The 16,097-nt window shown below is 36.0% G+C and overlaps 1 protein-coding gene across 1 annotated transcript in view; it reads left to right on the plus strand.

Annotated features, from left to right (window-relative positions):
• Window positions 1-4,644, plus strand: part of ATG3 (autophagy related 3) — a 36,922-nt gene extending 32,278 nt beyond the window's left edge. Inside the window, exons 11-12 of the mRNA XM_077118397.1 lie at window positions 2,713-2,781; window positions 4,380-4,644. Coding sequence (XP_076974512.1) covers window positions 2,713-2,781; window positions 4,380-4,461 — 151 coding nt within the window. The 3' untranslated portion in view covers window positions 4,462-4,644. The remainder of the gene's footprint in view (window positions 1-2,712; window positions 2,782-4,379) is intronic.
• The last annotated feature ends 11,453 nt before the right edge of the window (window positions 4,645-16,097 follow it).

Genomic DNA, 16,097 nt, shown 5'->3' on the forward strand with positions numbered 1-16,097 from the left:
TAAAATCTTTCTCTGGCTCACTTCTGCTCTATTTATTCTTGTTTTTTACTCCCAACAAAAAGCAAAAAATTGCCTTATAGACTGCTTTTATAGCTGTTAACTATGTCCACTGTTGCTTTTCTTCTGTCCATTTATTTTTTTCTAACTCCTCAGCCCTCAGAGCTCTCCTTAGAAAATCCCATGTTTATCTCTGGCAACTGAGGAGCAGACTTGAAGATTTATGGGTAGTTTAACCTAAGAACATAATATTCCTTGTTCTATATGTATGTCATCTAAACTTTTTGTCCTTTTATTTTATAAAGCCAAGTTCTCTGTGGTAAGTGAATTTTAGCCAAGCATTAGCGACCTGTTTAAGGCATTCCATTCCCAAGGGTCCTTTATATTATGGTTAAAGGTAAATGAAAAGAGCAGTGATACAGGATGTGAAGCGTCTCTAAGGTTTTAAAAATACATAATTTTCATCATAGAAATAACTTATTTCTACTTTTGAAAGTTCAAGTTAAGATATAAACAAGATTCTTAGATTTAAGTTCTCTCTGCTAAATCAGATTGTTATTAAATTTAATAAATGTACATTTTAGCTTTTTTATGTGCTATTAATTTTATCCACAGGCAGAGTTCAGGCCTAATTTATAGTTTTAATCTGTTTCTTCTCTTTCTGGTTAGTGAAGGTGCTAATTGTACCCCTAACACACCTTTGCCTGAGCACCTCTGTTCTATCTCCTCTTTCTGGCATGACAAACTGCTACTCACTCACTTTCCTCAGGCAAGGCCCACAGGTTGTCACACTCAAGAGTTCTCATTCCAGCTAGTAACTGCCACGTCACTGCCAGGATCTATCTATATGCGCACACAAACACGAATGGATGAGCGAATTCTTCTCCTTTACTAGCACTCTCTCTCCTTCTTTGTAACAGGTGCTAACTTGTTTTTATTAAGGAATCATTACTTTCCACCTGAACATTCTCAATTCTTAAAAGAATTATTTCTCAAATTAAGTTCTCAAGATAAACCAACCAAACTCTACTCCTGATCTAAGAAAGGAGGGAGAAGGAAGCAAGGATGAAGCAATGGCATTTGAGTAGAATAAGGGACCAGATATCTAGCCTTGTTAGAAACACTGCTTTAGTCAAATTTAGCATATAACTTTAATTATTCTTTCACAGCTTCCTAAATTCAAAACTTAGATCAGTAGCGGCACATGCACTAGCTTTGGCTTTGGTTAGAAATGCATAACACAATTGAGATTTTCTTGTTACTAATGTGTTGTTGGAATGCCAAGTAAGTGTAGCAGAACCTATATGCATGATTTGTTTTGAACTTTCCTTTTAAAAAGATGATGTTACATTCTAATTTGAGGGTTAGTTATTTCTAATAGGTGGCTTTCAGAAATCATTGAAAAATACTGCTAACATACTGGTAGCAGTATTTTTCAGGTGAAAACTCTGGTATCCTATTGACCAATTAGATGAAGCATTTAGCCCCCCTTTTAGTTAGAAGAAAATTCTGTAATATTTTCCTCTCGCGTTCTACAAACTCTTTATTCCAAAACTGTACTTCATGGAAAGCCCAGTTAATATTGCTAACTGTGAAATAATTCATTTTAGTTTTGAATTCTTTAATATATTCTAAAAGGTTTTCATTTTTGAGAATTATTCTGTTGATTCCTCTCCTGCTTTGCAGTTTTATGACTGTTCTTATCAAACTGAGTAATGTCTGTTTTGAGGCATAAATTTGCCTCAGAGTTGGGAAAAAGATAAGTAATTAGCTGGTAATTAATGTTAACCAGTTTAATTAAATAAACATGACTAAACTATGGCATGTGATATAAATATGGCAAAAGCATTGGGATTCTACAAAATGACCCTTCAGCAACATTTTAGACCTTTCCATGGGCTGCCTTAGATTATGCTTTCAGATCCTCATCCACTAAGTTAACTGTCTCCATTATGAAGGTTATGTTCATAACATTTTAGGTGCCATTATTTAAGCCAGGAAATACATGACCAGTAGTTTGTTTCTTTTGTATGTTCCTTGACTTTTCTTAGTTTATGTGCCCAACCACTTATTTCACTGTCACTCTTCTGTATCAAAGGAGAGACACCAATTGCCCATGAAATGATCTGTGCTTAGGAAAAAACTTCAGATAATTTCTTTCTTCATAAAAGGAAAAAATTATTTCTGAATAGAATTAGATAAATTTTATAATACCTGCAAAATAGGGCAATGGAAAAAATATGTATTTGACTCTGATAAATTTATCCACAGCTAAATATTTATAATCAAATTCCCAGGATTATTGGTATTTCTTTGCTTTTTTTTGATCAGTGGTTACCATGTGGTTTTTTAAAATTTACTTGTGTGATTCTTTTTTTGTGTGTATCAGAGCAGAGAGCCATTGCTCAGCATATTTCCTATCATGATTACCCTTTCTCTGCTTTTCTCCTCCACCCATAGAAAAGCTGACTAATGCCATTGGGTCCTTTTTGACTCCCATAGCTTTTCAAATTTACCCCCCTCCCCAAATAAAATAACTGTGTGGCTTAGCCATCTGTCTTGTTGGGGAGTAGGGGAGGAGAATATTTTACAGTATAGCTAGTACATGATAAAAATTAACTCAGCAACAAGAAGGCAGTTTTCTTCACAAATGAAAACTTGCTTTTCATATTTTGACTTGATCTATACTAATAAGATTTATTCTTCTGCTTTTAGGCATGCTGAGGTGATGAAGAAAATCATTGAGACTGTTGCAGAAGGAGGAGGAGAACTTGGTGTTCATATGTATCCTTACCTGTGTGTGTGATTGGAAAAAAAAAAAAGGATTTTTTTTGAGAAATTTAGTGTAACTTTAATAACATGGTAACTATAACTTGTTTTGGCTTCCTAGTGGAAGTCTTTACTTAGAGAATGTTACCTTATGATAGTTGTCCCTTGTTCAGTTGATTAGCACATGTCCCTGTGTGTGCTAATTAGCGCTGCCTTTTTACTGAGCCTCAAATTAATAAATACTTATAGGCAATTGCTTGCCAAATACTTTCGTTTGTTGCAGAGACAATAGTTAAAAGAGTGTGTGAATATAAAACCATTGCTCTCGATGGAAAAGCAACTCAGTGAGCTTAATTTATTGATGAAAGATGAGTAGTCTTCTGATTTAGAGGATAACACATGACGAGCGTTATCCCAAAAGAATATTCCCGAAAATAGGCTTTCCCATCAGAAGTAAAGTTAGGATACATCAATCTGAGGTCTTGCTGAAGCATGGAATTAAACTTAAGCAGGTTAATTAAAAACTAAGTATTCAAAGCTTATTTCAGATGTACTTGAAATACAATATTTTCATTTTCCCCTTGTATCTTACTGTGGTCCTCCTACTCAATTCTCTGGGATTGATAAGAGGAGTAAATTAATGTCTAAGTAAACTGCTGAATCCCCAAGTACATGTTCTCATAGCATGGAATCATCTAAAGAAGTCAAAGTCAATGATTGAGATGCCATGTACCTTGAGTTAGGTTAGTGCTAGGCTGCATTTGGACTTGGTAGTTCATGCCACTCAGTGTTAGAAGGAGACCACAGGGTCCATGTCTGATTCACTACTATTTTGGAGCTACAGATAAACATCATGCATAAAGTGTAGCCTTCAGAGGAACTTTGGACTGATTTGATACTGAAGCAAACTGAAAAGATATAGTCCTAATCAGATTTACCCCAAGATCGTATTATGCATATTTTCAGCATTTATCTCTATGTTGGAGGCTAGGTAGCAAATTCAGGACTCTATGATTTGTAATAGAATCCTCAGTTTCCCCAGTAAATCGTAAGTAAGCGTTTAATGTTTCCAAGGTCAATGAAACCAAAAATGTCCAAATTTTATTAAAGGCAGTCCAGTATAGCAGATCCCGTGGCAGGTATATATACTACTATAAAATCAATCCATTATAGAGGGTTTCCACTTGATTTTTTTCTCTTCTGCTTCAGTAGTTTTATACTCTTCATCCTGTCATATTTACTAACATATATTCTAGCAGTCTTATAAGCAATAAAGGGACTATTTTTCACTCATTTAAATATGGACATTGTTCTTATTTTTACATTAAAATGATAGGACCTGTATGAACTCTTACTCATTAAGAACTCTTATTATATTAAAAAATTTAATATTTCAAGTTCAAACATTAGATGGGAATGAGTGATCAGGCAGTGTTAACATTATACAGTGCCTTGTGTCAAAAAGACAAACTCGTATGAGTGTATTTCTTTCATATACTTAAAATTTTTATTTTTTTTTTAGAAATTATTGCTTAATGAAGTGGATATTTACAATGTTGCCTTAAGACTTAGAACTATTTAAGAATCTTATTCTCCTTAGCTAAAATCTTTAGGTATCTTCTAATTTTCTTGAAATTTGTACAAGCTGTTATTCCAACAATAGAATATGACTACACAAGACACTTCACAATGTAACGAAGAGAACGTAGAATCCTAATTATTGTTCTAATTTTTAAAGAATTAACATATGGATATGACCATTGACCATATTCACCAATATGTACAATTTCTCTAATAAAGGAACTTATATGTTTATGCTTTAAATAAAGATGTTCCACTACCAGCCTTATTTGTTTAATAAAAATGAGTGGAAAGAGACTGTTTTTCTTGTTTCTTAACAAAAGGTCGTAATAGGGTTTTCCCTAACAAAACAATTCTTTACGTGAAGTGGTCTCTGAGTATTTTTGGTTTAAATTCATGAGGAATTATTAAATATATAATAGTATCTGAACCACTGCTAGAATGGATTATGTGCTACATTATTTTCCTTTTTCTTCCTTTTTGTTTTCTTTCATTTCCCTCTCATCAAACCTCCCCGCCTATCTGCTACTCCCCAGCTATCTGCCAATAGTTGTAAAGCACTTCCTGTGTGCTAGGAAATATGCTAAGTAGTGTTACTTTTATTATTTTATTAAGTAGTTCTACCAAAATTATTTTTAATGGATTTGAAAATATTTCTTGTTTTATGATTGCCTTATAGAATAACTTGACTCATTGTATAATAGAGTGTTAGAACTAGTTCCAACTGAATTTATAGATCTGGACAAAGGAGTTCAGGAAAGCGAGGTGATCTGCCATGGGATATATACTAAAAGCCAAAGTATAGAAGCCAAACCTTTCAGCTCCTCTGCATTCTGCCCTCCTTCTATACCCGTATATATTGCATCTCATCCCTGTTCTTTCCATTCTGCACATATTGGAGTGGCTAATCCTATCCCTAAGTGACTATTAGTTTTAGTTTTTCCTTTATTCAAGAATTCCCTTCAAAATTCCCTTATATCCATTCCTTCATTCTCCAATTGTCCAGTTCTTGTATTGCTAGGAAATCTCCATAGTGAAGATAATGACTGGGTGGAGGTAAGGTGATATTTAATATAGCGTAATATGGAGATACAAGCATAGGTGTCATCCTATAATATACTTCAAATATCTTCCTTGCCTATGTAGTCAACAAGCTACTTTGCTTTTTTATTTCAAATTGATCTTCCACATTCAGATTATTAGAAAGTTATGTTTTGAATATCTTTAATCTAAATGAACTTCAGCATTAGATCTTATCACATTGTCAGCTTTTTCTCCCATTTGAATTTTATTTAGCAAAAGTACAGACATCCTCAATTTTTTTTCCAGTCAGCAATAATATTTATCAGTCACCACTAGGTGGCATAACTGTTTTTGTTGGTCAGCCTTTCTAGTTTCAGACCTTTTATCCAAATCAAATCTTTATATGAATACCTAATATGTAAAAGTAAGTATGTGGATGGTATAAATCATTTTTTTTTGAAGTTCATATTTGTAGCTCTCATTGAGAATGCTGGGGTTCTATTGAGGAACAGTGAAAACATTTTTATAATGAAATTCAAATAGGTGAATGTTTTACAATCCTTAGTATCCAGTTATTCGTAGTTTAGTACATTAAAACATCTGATTCATATAAATTAGTAGTCAATGTTGGTAATTTTTTATTTTTTGCCTTTTTATTTTGAAATAATTTTAGATATACACGAGATACAAAAATAACAGTGTTCCTGTATATCCTTCACCCAACTTCCTCTAATGTTGATACCTTACATAAGCATGATATATTTATCAAAACTAAGAAATTAATGTGAATATAATACTTTTTTAACTACAGCTTTTATTCGGATTTCCCCCATTTCTCCACTAATGTCTATTCTTCTGTTCCAGGATACATTCAGCATACTGCACTGCCTTTAGTCACCACACCTAGTCTCTAATCTGTGATAGTTTCTCTGTGTTTTCATGACTTTTGGACGGTAATGGTTAGGGTATTGTAAAATGTCCCTCAATTAGATTTGTCTGAGATTTTCTCATGATCTATTTATCCTTGTAAATTTGGGGGATAAATACCACAGAGGTGATGTGCCCTTCTATTTGCATCACATCAGGGGGCACTTGGCGAAATGGCCTCTGCTAAATTTCTCTGCTGTAAAGTTACTGTTTGTCTCTTTCCATTGTTAGAAATGAGTTACTGAATTTAATCCCAAGAGGAGGGGAATTAAGCTTTGCTTCCTAGAGAAAGAAACATCAAAGTATTTGTGATCTTATGTTAAACCACAGTAATTAGTAAATTTGGGGAAGATAATTTTGAGGTTATGCAAATAATCAGTTTCTCCATAGTTTCATCCAGTAATTTTTAGCATTCACCAACAGATCTTGATCTTGCCTCTAAGAGTTATCATGGTGTTCTAATGGTGTTTTTATTGTTTTACTATTACCACACTATCTTGACTATTAGTAAGTCCTAGACATTGGGTAATGTGAGTCCTCCAACTGTTCTTTTATAGAATTGTGTTAGCTATTCTAGTTTCTTTGCCTTTCCATAAAATTTTAGAATCAGCTTATCTATATCTGAAAAAAAAAGCTTGCTGGGATTTTCACTGAAATTTCTGAGTCTGTAGGTCAAATAAGGGAGAATTCACATCTTAGCAATTGTCTTCAAATCTTTGAACACAATATATCTCTCCATTAATAGAGTGTCTTTAATCTCTTTCATCCTGCACAGATTTTGTTAGAGCTATATCCAAGTACTTAATTTTAGTGGCCACTATTATAAATAGTATTTATTTTTAATTTCAAATTCTAGTTGTCCATTGGTGGTGTATAGGAATGGAATTGACTTTCTTATACGCACCTTGTATCCTGTGATCCTATGACCTTGCTAAACTCCATTTTAATTCTAGTAGATCATTGTAGATTTTTGGATTTTCTACATAGATAATATAATCTCCAAAGATAGGCATTTCTTTTCAATTTATTAATTTCTTTCCAATTTATATACCTTGTATTTTTCTAGCCTCATTGCCCTAGCTAAGAATCATGCTCAGTGTTGAGTAGGAGGGATGAGAGCAGACATCTTTGCCTTGTTCCTGTCTTTGGGAGAAAACTTTCAGTTTCTCACCATTATGATATTAGTCGCTTTTTTTTTTTTCAATTAGAGAAGTTGAGGGTTTAAAGAACAATCATGCACAAGATACAGGGTTCCCATTTACCTCCCCCCCCCAACACTTGCATTGGTGAGCAAAATTTGTTATAATTGACGAAAGATTATTACAGTAGTAGTATTAACTATTGTCCACAGTTTACACAGGGCTATTTTTCTCTGTATTTGCAACCTATTTTTTTTTTATGCATGTCTTTATTTTATTACTCATCTTCCCATACACTGGATGAAGGAGTGTCAGTCCCAAGGATTTTACATCCACACAGTCACCAGATGAAAGCACTATAAAAATACAATCATTATCAAAGATCAAGGCTACTGGATTATAGTTCAGCAGTTTCAGGTATTTCCCTCTGGCTAATCTAATACATTAGAAACTGAAAAAGAAATATCTATATAATGAGTCAGTAGTCATAATTATTTAAGTCCTAACTTCTCAGTTAAAACTTCTCATTTGATCATTCCCTCACTCCTTAAGGATACCTATGCAATGACTGTTTTAACTTCTTGCTGAAAAGAGCTATTGACATTATGGGGTAAAGGAATGAAACTGGTTGACATTCTTGGAAAGTCTAGTATCTCTGGGTTCCAGGGCTTGTTTGGCGTATAAACTATCTGGAGACTTTACGTTTCTGAAAAAATAAGAGGTAAGACTTTTTATAGAGTCTTAGATGGAGCCCAATGTATTCTTTAGGGTTTTCAGGAATACTGTTAGTTGGAGTTTGGCATACTGTGGCAATTTGCAATAGCTGGCTGAAGCTTATGTAAGAGTAATCTCCAGAAAGACTACTCAATTTGAAATCTCTTAGCCACTGAAACTTTATTTTGGTTTAATTCTCTTTCCCCTTTTGGTCAAAAAGTCATTGTCAATACCACAATGCCAGGATCAGACTCATCCCTGGGAGTCATGTCCCACATTGCCAGGATGACTTAAACACCTGGGAGTCATGTCCCACATAGGAGTAATGATAGTGGGTTTATCTGCAGAGTTTGAGAAAGAGGCCACATCTGAAAAAAGAGGTTGTCTAAAGGTGACTCTTTGGCAAATTGTAAATAGACTTAGCTTCCCATTAGAGAAATAAGTTTCATCAGAGCAATCCTCAAGGTCAAGGTCTTGGTTCATTAAATTGGGAGTCCCTAATGCTGAGAAAGTTATCAGGAAGTCCGTAAGTGGGGAAATTTAATAGTCCCACTTTTTTTCCTCTATTTCTTCAAGGGACTTTGCAAATAATTTATTTTCTGCCCCAAATACTCTGTAATGTATCAGGATATTACAATAACCTATACAGAATAGCCATATCTCATTCCCTAGTTTAGATTCTGTTATAGTTTGCTAGCTGCCAGAATGCAATATACCACAAACGAAATGGCTTTTAAAAAGGGGACTTTAATAAGTTGCTAGTTTACAGTTCTAAGGCTGAGAAAATGTCCCAGTTAAAACAAGTCTATGGAAATGTCCAATTTAAGGCATCCAGGTAAAGATACATTTGATTTAAGAAGGCCAATGAAGTTCAGAGTTTCTCTCTCATCTGGAAAGGCACAGGGTGAACATGGTCAGGCTGCCTCTCTCAGCTGGAAGGGCACATGGCAAACATGGTGTCATCGGCTAGCTTTTCTTCCCTGGTTTCCTGTTTCCTGAAGCTCCCTGGGAGGTATTTTCCTTCTTCATCTCCAAAGGTCACTGGCTGATTAACTCTGCTCCACGTGGCTATGTTGTTCTGCTCTGCTCTCTCTCAGATCTCTCATTCTCCAAAATGTTTCCTCTTTTATAGGACTTCAGAAACTAATCAAGACCCACCCAAATGGGTGGAGACACATTCCCCCAATCCAGCTTAACAACCACTCTTGATTGGGTTACATCTCCAGGGAGATGATCTAATTACAGATTCAAACATACAGTATTGAATAGGGATTATTCTGCTTTCATGAAATGGGGTTTAGATTAAAACATGGCTTTTCTAGGGGACATACATCCTTTCAAACCAGCATAGATGCCATGTAATTAGGTTGATTAAACTAAAAGACAGGTTAAATAAGATAGTGTGCTACAGAAAACTTAAATTTTGGACAAAATAGACATCTCATCCTGTGGTCTCACACAGAAGTTGAAGTTTTAAAATACAGGGCCATCCTTTACCTTGCATTCTGATTTACCTTAGTCCTAACCAGATCAGCTTCATTCATATCTCTAATTGAAGTCTGATCTCTTTATCAGTTTCTTTAATAATTGCTGTATGGTATAATGCTGCAGAGTTGCAGAATTCTAACTCTGAGTCTCAGATGTCACAGAGATACCCAAAGTGGAACTACCAGGTTGTATGCAGAGAGCACAGCATCTCAGAATTTAGAGATAATACTTAAAACTCAGGAAGAGATGTGACTGTTATAAGAGCTTACATCCCAGGCTCTAATTTTCTTATAAGCATTTTCTAAATGGGTACTTAGAATACTTGTCCTTTTGCTTCCAACTTATTTCACTCAACATAATGTCCTCTGGGTTCATTCATCCCGTTGCATACCTCATGACTTCATTCCTTTCTGTAGCTGCACCATATCCCACCATATGTATATAGCAGTTTGTCCTTCTGTTGATAAGTCGATGTATCATTGGGCCACCTCCATCCACTGGCAATCACGAATAATGCCACCATAAATACTGGTGTGCAAATGTCTATTCATATCCCTGCTTTCAGTTCTTCTGTGTATATACCTAGTAAATGGATTGCAGGATCATAGGGCAACCCTATACTTAGCCTCCTTTGGAATTGCCACATTGTCTTCCAAAAGGGCTGCACCTTTCCACTTTCCTGTGAACAGTGAATGGGTATATCTCTCTGTCCACATCTTCTCCAGCACTTGTATCTTCTGTCATTCTTTTTTCCAGTTTTGTTGCAATATAGTCCCATACCACACAAAGTATACAGTCACTGGCTCACAGTATCATCGCCTAGTTGTACATATATCCCTGTGACCAATTTTAGAACATGTTCATTACTCCAGAAGAGAAATAAGAATGAAAAATAAAACAAAAATCTTCCCATATCCCTTAACACCCTCTATTTTTGATCCACAGTATTGGTACAGTAGAATAGTTACTTTTTGGTTGATGAAAGAATATTGGCGGGCCGCGGTGGCTCAGCGGGCAAGAGTGCTTGCCTGCCGTGCCGGAGGACCCCGGTTCGATTCCCGGCCCCAGCCCATGTAAAAAAACAAACAAACAAACAAACAAAATATAATAAAACAAGAAAATGTTTAAAAATGTTTCCCTTTCTTCCTCCCTTCCTTCCTTCTCTGTCTTTCCTTCCCTTCCTCCCTCTAAAAAAAAAAAAAAGAATATTAAAATATTACTGTTAAGTATAGTCCATAGTTGGCAATAGCTTTTTTCCCCATATACCCTCTTTTTTATTTTTTACATTTGGAGTGGTTCATGCAAGAACTTATTTAGATACATGACTTTAAACTACCACTTTCAATCAAATTCGCCTACAATATGTTGCTATTACTTATAATCCCCATAATGAGCTACCATCTCCCTAAATTCAACCTATTAACAATTCTATACACGTTAGGTAATAATGCCCCCTTCTCTAGTTTCTGTCCATCTATAGATATCCTATATTCTGCATTTAAACTTCTGAGTTTACATATTCTAGTTAGTTCATATTAGTGAAATCATACAATATCTAACCTTCTAGGTCTGACTTACTTCACTCAGCATTATGTCCTCAAGATTCATTCATGTTATCACATGCTTCAGGACCTCATTCCTTCCTACTGCTGCATAATATTCCATCATATGTATATACCACATTTTGTTTATCTAGTCATCTCTTAATATTTTTTTTTGTTCACATGGTCAGGCACCAGGAATCGAACCCGAGTCCTCTGGCATGGCAGGTGAGCATTCTTGCCTGCTGAGCCACCATGGCCCGCCCTATCTATTCCTCTCTTGATGGACCCTAGGATTCTTTCCATCTTTTGACAATTGTGAATAATGCCACTATGAAAATTGGTATGCAAACGTCTGTCTGTGTCTCTGCTTTCAGATCTTCTGAGTATATTCTGAGTACTGGAATTGCTAGGTCATGGGGCAACTCAGTATTTAGCTTTCTGAGGAACCACCACTCTCTTCACCAGTGGCTGTACATTTTACATTCCCACCAGCAGTGAATGAGTGTTCCAATTTCTCCACATCCTCTCTTGTAGTTCGTGTTTTGTTTAATAGCAGCCATTCTTATAGGTGTGAAATGATATCTCATTGTGGTTTTTATTTGCATTTCCCTAATAGCTAATGAAGATCAGTATCTTTTCATGAGCTTTTTAGCCACTTGTATTTCTTCTTTAGAAAAATGTTTATTCACATTATTTGACCATTTTATAATTGGGTTGTTTGTTCTTAAATTGTTGAGTTGCATGATTTCTTTGTATGTACTGGAAATCAAGCTCTTATTAGATAATATGGTTATCGAATATTTTCTCCCACTGAGTTGGCTGCTTCTTCACTTTTTTTTGACAAATCTTCTGTAGCATAGAAATATTCAATCTTGTGAGTTCCCATTTATTTTTTCTTTCATTGCTTGTGTTTTGGGTGTAAGGTCTAAGAAGCTACCTCCTATCATTAGGTCTTGAAGATGTTTTCCTATATTTTCTTCTAGGAGTTTAATGGTACTGGCTTTTTAGGTCTTTTATCCACTTTGCATTAATTTTTGTATAGCATGTAAGGAAGGGGTCCTTTTTCATTCCTTTGGATATGTATATCAAGTTCTCCCAGAGCTTTTTATTGAAGCAACTACTCTGTCCCGGTTCAGTGGATCTGGGGGCCTTGTCAAAGACCAAATGATCGTAAATCTGAGGATCTATTTCTGAAATCTCAGTTCAATTCCATTGATCAATATGTCTGTCTTTGTGCCAATACCATACTCTTTTGACCACTGTGGCTTTATAATATTTAAAGTCAGGAAATGTCAGTCCTCCTACTTTGTTCCTCTTTTTAAGGATGCTTTTGTCTCTTTGAGGCCTCTTTCCCTTCCAAATAAAGTTACTTTTTTTTTTTTATTTTGGCATGGTCAGGCTCCAGGAATCGATCGAACCTGGGTCTCTGGAATGGCAGGCAAGAATTCTGCCACTGAGCCACCATTGCACAGCCCTCAAATACATTTAATTTTTCCAAGTCTGCAAGTTAGGTTGTTGGAATTTTGAATGGTATTGCATTGGATCTGTAGATCGATTTGGGTAGAATTGAAATCTTAATGATTTAGCCTTTCTATTCATGAACACAGTATGTTTTTTTCACCTATTTAGGTCTTCTTTGACTTCTTTTAGGAATGTTTTATAGTTTTCTGTGTACAGGTCCTTTATATCCCTGGTTAAGTTTATTCCTAGGTACCTGATTATTTTATTTGCCATTTTGAATGGAATTTTTTTCTTAATTTTATCCTCAGTTATGTCATTATTAGTGTATAGAACACTTGATTTGTATGTGTTAATCTAGCACCCTGCCACTTTGCTGTGGTTTGTTTATTAGCTCAAGTAGCTTTGTTGTACTTTTCTCAGGATTTTCCAAATATAGGACTATGTCATCTGCAAATAATGAGAGTTCTACTTCTTCCTTTTCAATTTGGATGCCTTTTATTTCTTTTTCTTGCCTAACTGCTCTAGCTAGAACTTCTAGCACAATGTTGAATAACAGTGGTGACATTGGGCATCCTTGACTTGTTCCTGATCTTACAGGGAAAGCTTTCAGGTTTTCACCAGTGAGTATGATGCTGACTGTGGCTTTTTAAATATGTCCTTTATCATATTGAAGAAGTTTCCTTCAACTGCTACCTTTTGAAGTGTTTTTAATCAAGAAAATTAAAATTTTGTCAAATGCCTTTTCCACATCAGTCAAGATGATCATGTGATTTTTCCCATTCAATTTGTTAATGTAATGTATTACATTAATTGATTTTCTTGTGTTGAGCCACAATTACCCACCTGGAATAAACCCCACTTGGTTGTCATGTATAATTCTTTTAATATGCTTTTGAGACAGATTTGCAGGTATATTGTTGAGAATTTTTGCATCTGTATTCCTTAGAGAGATGGGTCTGTAGTTTTCCTTTCTTGTAATTCCCTATCAGGTTTTGGTATTAGAGTGATGCTTGCTTCAGAGAATGAGTTAAGTAGTGTTCCCTCCTCTTCAATTTTTTGGAAGAGTTTGAGCAGGAATGGTATTAGTTCTTGCAATGTGTGATAAAATTCCCCTGTGCAGCCATCTGACCCTGGACTTTTCTTTGTAGGGAGGTTTTAATAACTGATTGAATTTCTTTACTTGTGATTGGTTTGTTGAGGTCTTCTATTTCTTCTTGAGTCATTATAGGATGTTGGTATGTTTCTAGGAAAGTGTCCATTTCATCTAAGTTATCTAGTTTGTTAGCATACAGTTATTCATAGTATCTTCTTATATATTTTTTATTTCTTTGGGGTCCATGGTAATGACTCCCCCATTTCTGAAATAATTTATTTACATAATTTATTTCTCTTTTTGTCTTTGTCAGTCTAGCTAAGTGTTTGTCAATCTTGTGCTTTGTGATTTTTCTGTTGCTTTCTCAGCCTTTGATTATCTGGATAAAGTTATTTTGAAAGTTCTTTTCCCTTGATCATCTAAGATTTTGTAGTTGCTTGGTTTTGCATTGAAGGTCTCCTTTGGCACTTGGTTTATCAGCAATTCCCAGGCAAACCAAGGCTGGGACTTCATATAGGAGGTGCAACCCTTTTCTGAAGTCTGTCAGGGGCTGAACAGAATAGCAGTTTGCTAGACTGCCCGTTCCTTGTCTTCCCCAGCAGATGGCATGTTTAGGCCACCACTTCCCCTCAACCCCACCGCTCCCAACTGTGGCACCCATTGTACCAGGACCCAACCAGGCAATAATCCAGTCAAGGCCATAGTTCTCCACACACACTGGACGCTACCAAATCTAGGGAAAAGGGGTGGGCACCATGTACCTTGGCTGAGACCCTGCCTGTGGGCACAATGTGTCTAGTGACTCCCAGGTTCCTGCGTGGAAAGGCCTAAAGCAATAGGACTAGAGGATGTACTTCCACAGCTAAAAACTGGTGCTGTAGTGCTCTGCTTTTTCCCAGACAGACAGACCTGGGTTTGTTTTAGGGCACTGTTTGACAGTTGGGTCATCCATAATTTCTCAACCAAAACAGGGCCAGTTATCCTTTCAGGGAGTGTAGCCTAGCTTCAATGGGCCTGGCATAGGGTCTAGAGGCTCTGAAAATTGCTGAAGCTCTTCTTGCACTTCCTGGCCTGTTCAGCAGATGGTGCTACTGGGCTACTTAATCATTTGCTTCCTGGAAGCCAGACTTTGTCTGACCAGGCAAGGCTGAAATTACAGGCATTCTGAGAACTCACTTTGCCAGCCAAAATCTGACTGTGTCCTCCACTTTGCTTGAGGCGGAGGATTCCCACAGCTGCCTCAGTCTGCAGCCAAAGAATTGATTTGGGTATTTTTTGCTTGGCTGTTTTGCTGCTTTTAGGGAAGATTTTGGATTAGGATTCCTTAATCCTCTATTTTGGAAAATCCTCCTTGTTGTCTTTTTCTATTCTGCCCTCTTCCATGGCTTAAGTCCTGCCTTGGAACTCTGTGGGCTTAGATCTCAGTGTCTGGTTGTAGGTGGCGATCTGTCTCATTGCTGTGAGAGATGTTATAGTCTGTGACCCAGTGGGAGGAATTCCAGTTGCACCTCTGTGCATTTCCTGTGCTGTGTGGGACTGAGTGAGGGGTGATGGGGGTGGGGAGAATATCAGCCTGTCCAGAACACAGGTTTCCTACCTGGCATTTTTCTCTTCAATTCAGTGTTTGTGGGATCCTTCTCCAGTCTATGCGTTCCTCCAGAGTTCTGAACAACTGAGGATTGTTCTTTTATTCCCATTGAATCTCTGGGGAGAGGTTTTCAGTAGCTGTTTACATAACCATGTTGATGATGTCACTCCTCTGATCAACTGTAGCTGTTGTAGATGCCCTTTATTAGGTTAAGAAAGCTCCCTTTTATTCCTAGTTTGCTGAGAGTTTTTAGCATATATGAGAGTTGAATTTTGTTGAATAACTTTTCTGCATCTATTGAGATGTTCATATCGTTTTTCTTATTTAGTCTATTAACATAGCATGCCAGTTTGAATCTATTATATACCTCAGACAAGCCATGTTTTAGTCCTGATTCAATCTTCTGGGAGCAATTTCTTTATTATATATATAGTACTATTTCTCCTATTATATATATAGTACTAATTGATAGTACAATTTCTTTATTATATATAGTACTATCATAGAGTTTATGGGCATAGAATTGTTCATAGCGTTATCTTATTTTAATGTTTTGGGAGCCCAGGACCTCTTTTTCATTCCTGATGCTGATTATTTGGCTCCTCCCTCTCCCTTTTTTTTTAATCCTAGTTTGGCAAGACAAGATTTATCAATTTCACTGATCTTTCCAAAAAACCAGCTTGAAAGTTCATTTATTTTTCCCTGTTTTTCTGATTTCAGTTTCATTGATTTCTGCTTTAACTTTTAATATTTCATTCCTTCTGCTTGCTTTT

This window comes from Tamandua tetradactyla, chromosome 10 (assembly GCF_023851605.1).
Source record: "Tamandua tetradactyla isolate mTamTet1 chromosome 10, mTamTet1.pri, whole genome shotgun sequence".
Lineage (NCBI taxonomy): Eukaryota > Metazoa > Chordata > Mammalia > Pilosa > Myrmecophagidae > Tamandua > Tamandua tetradactyla.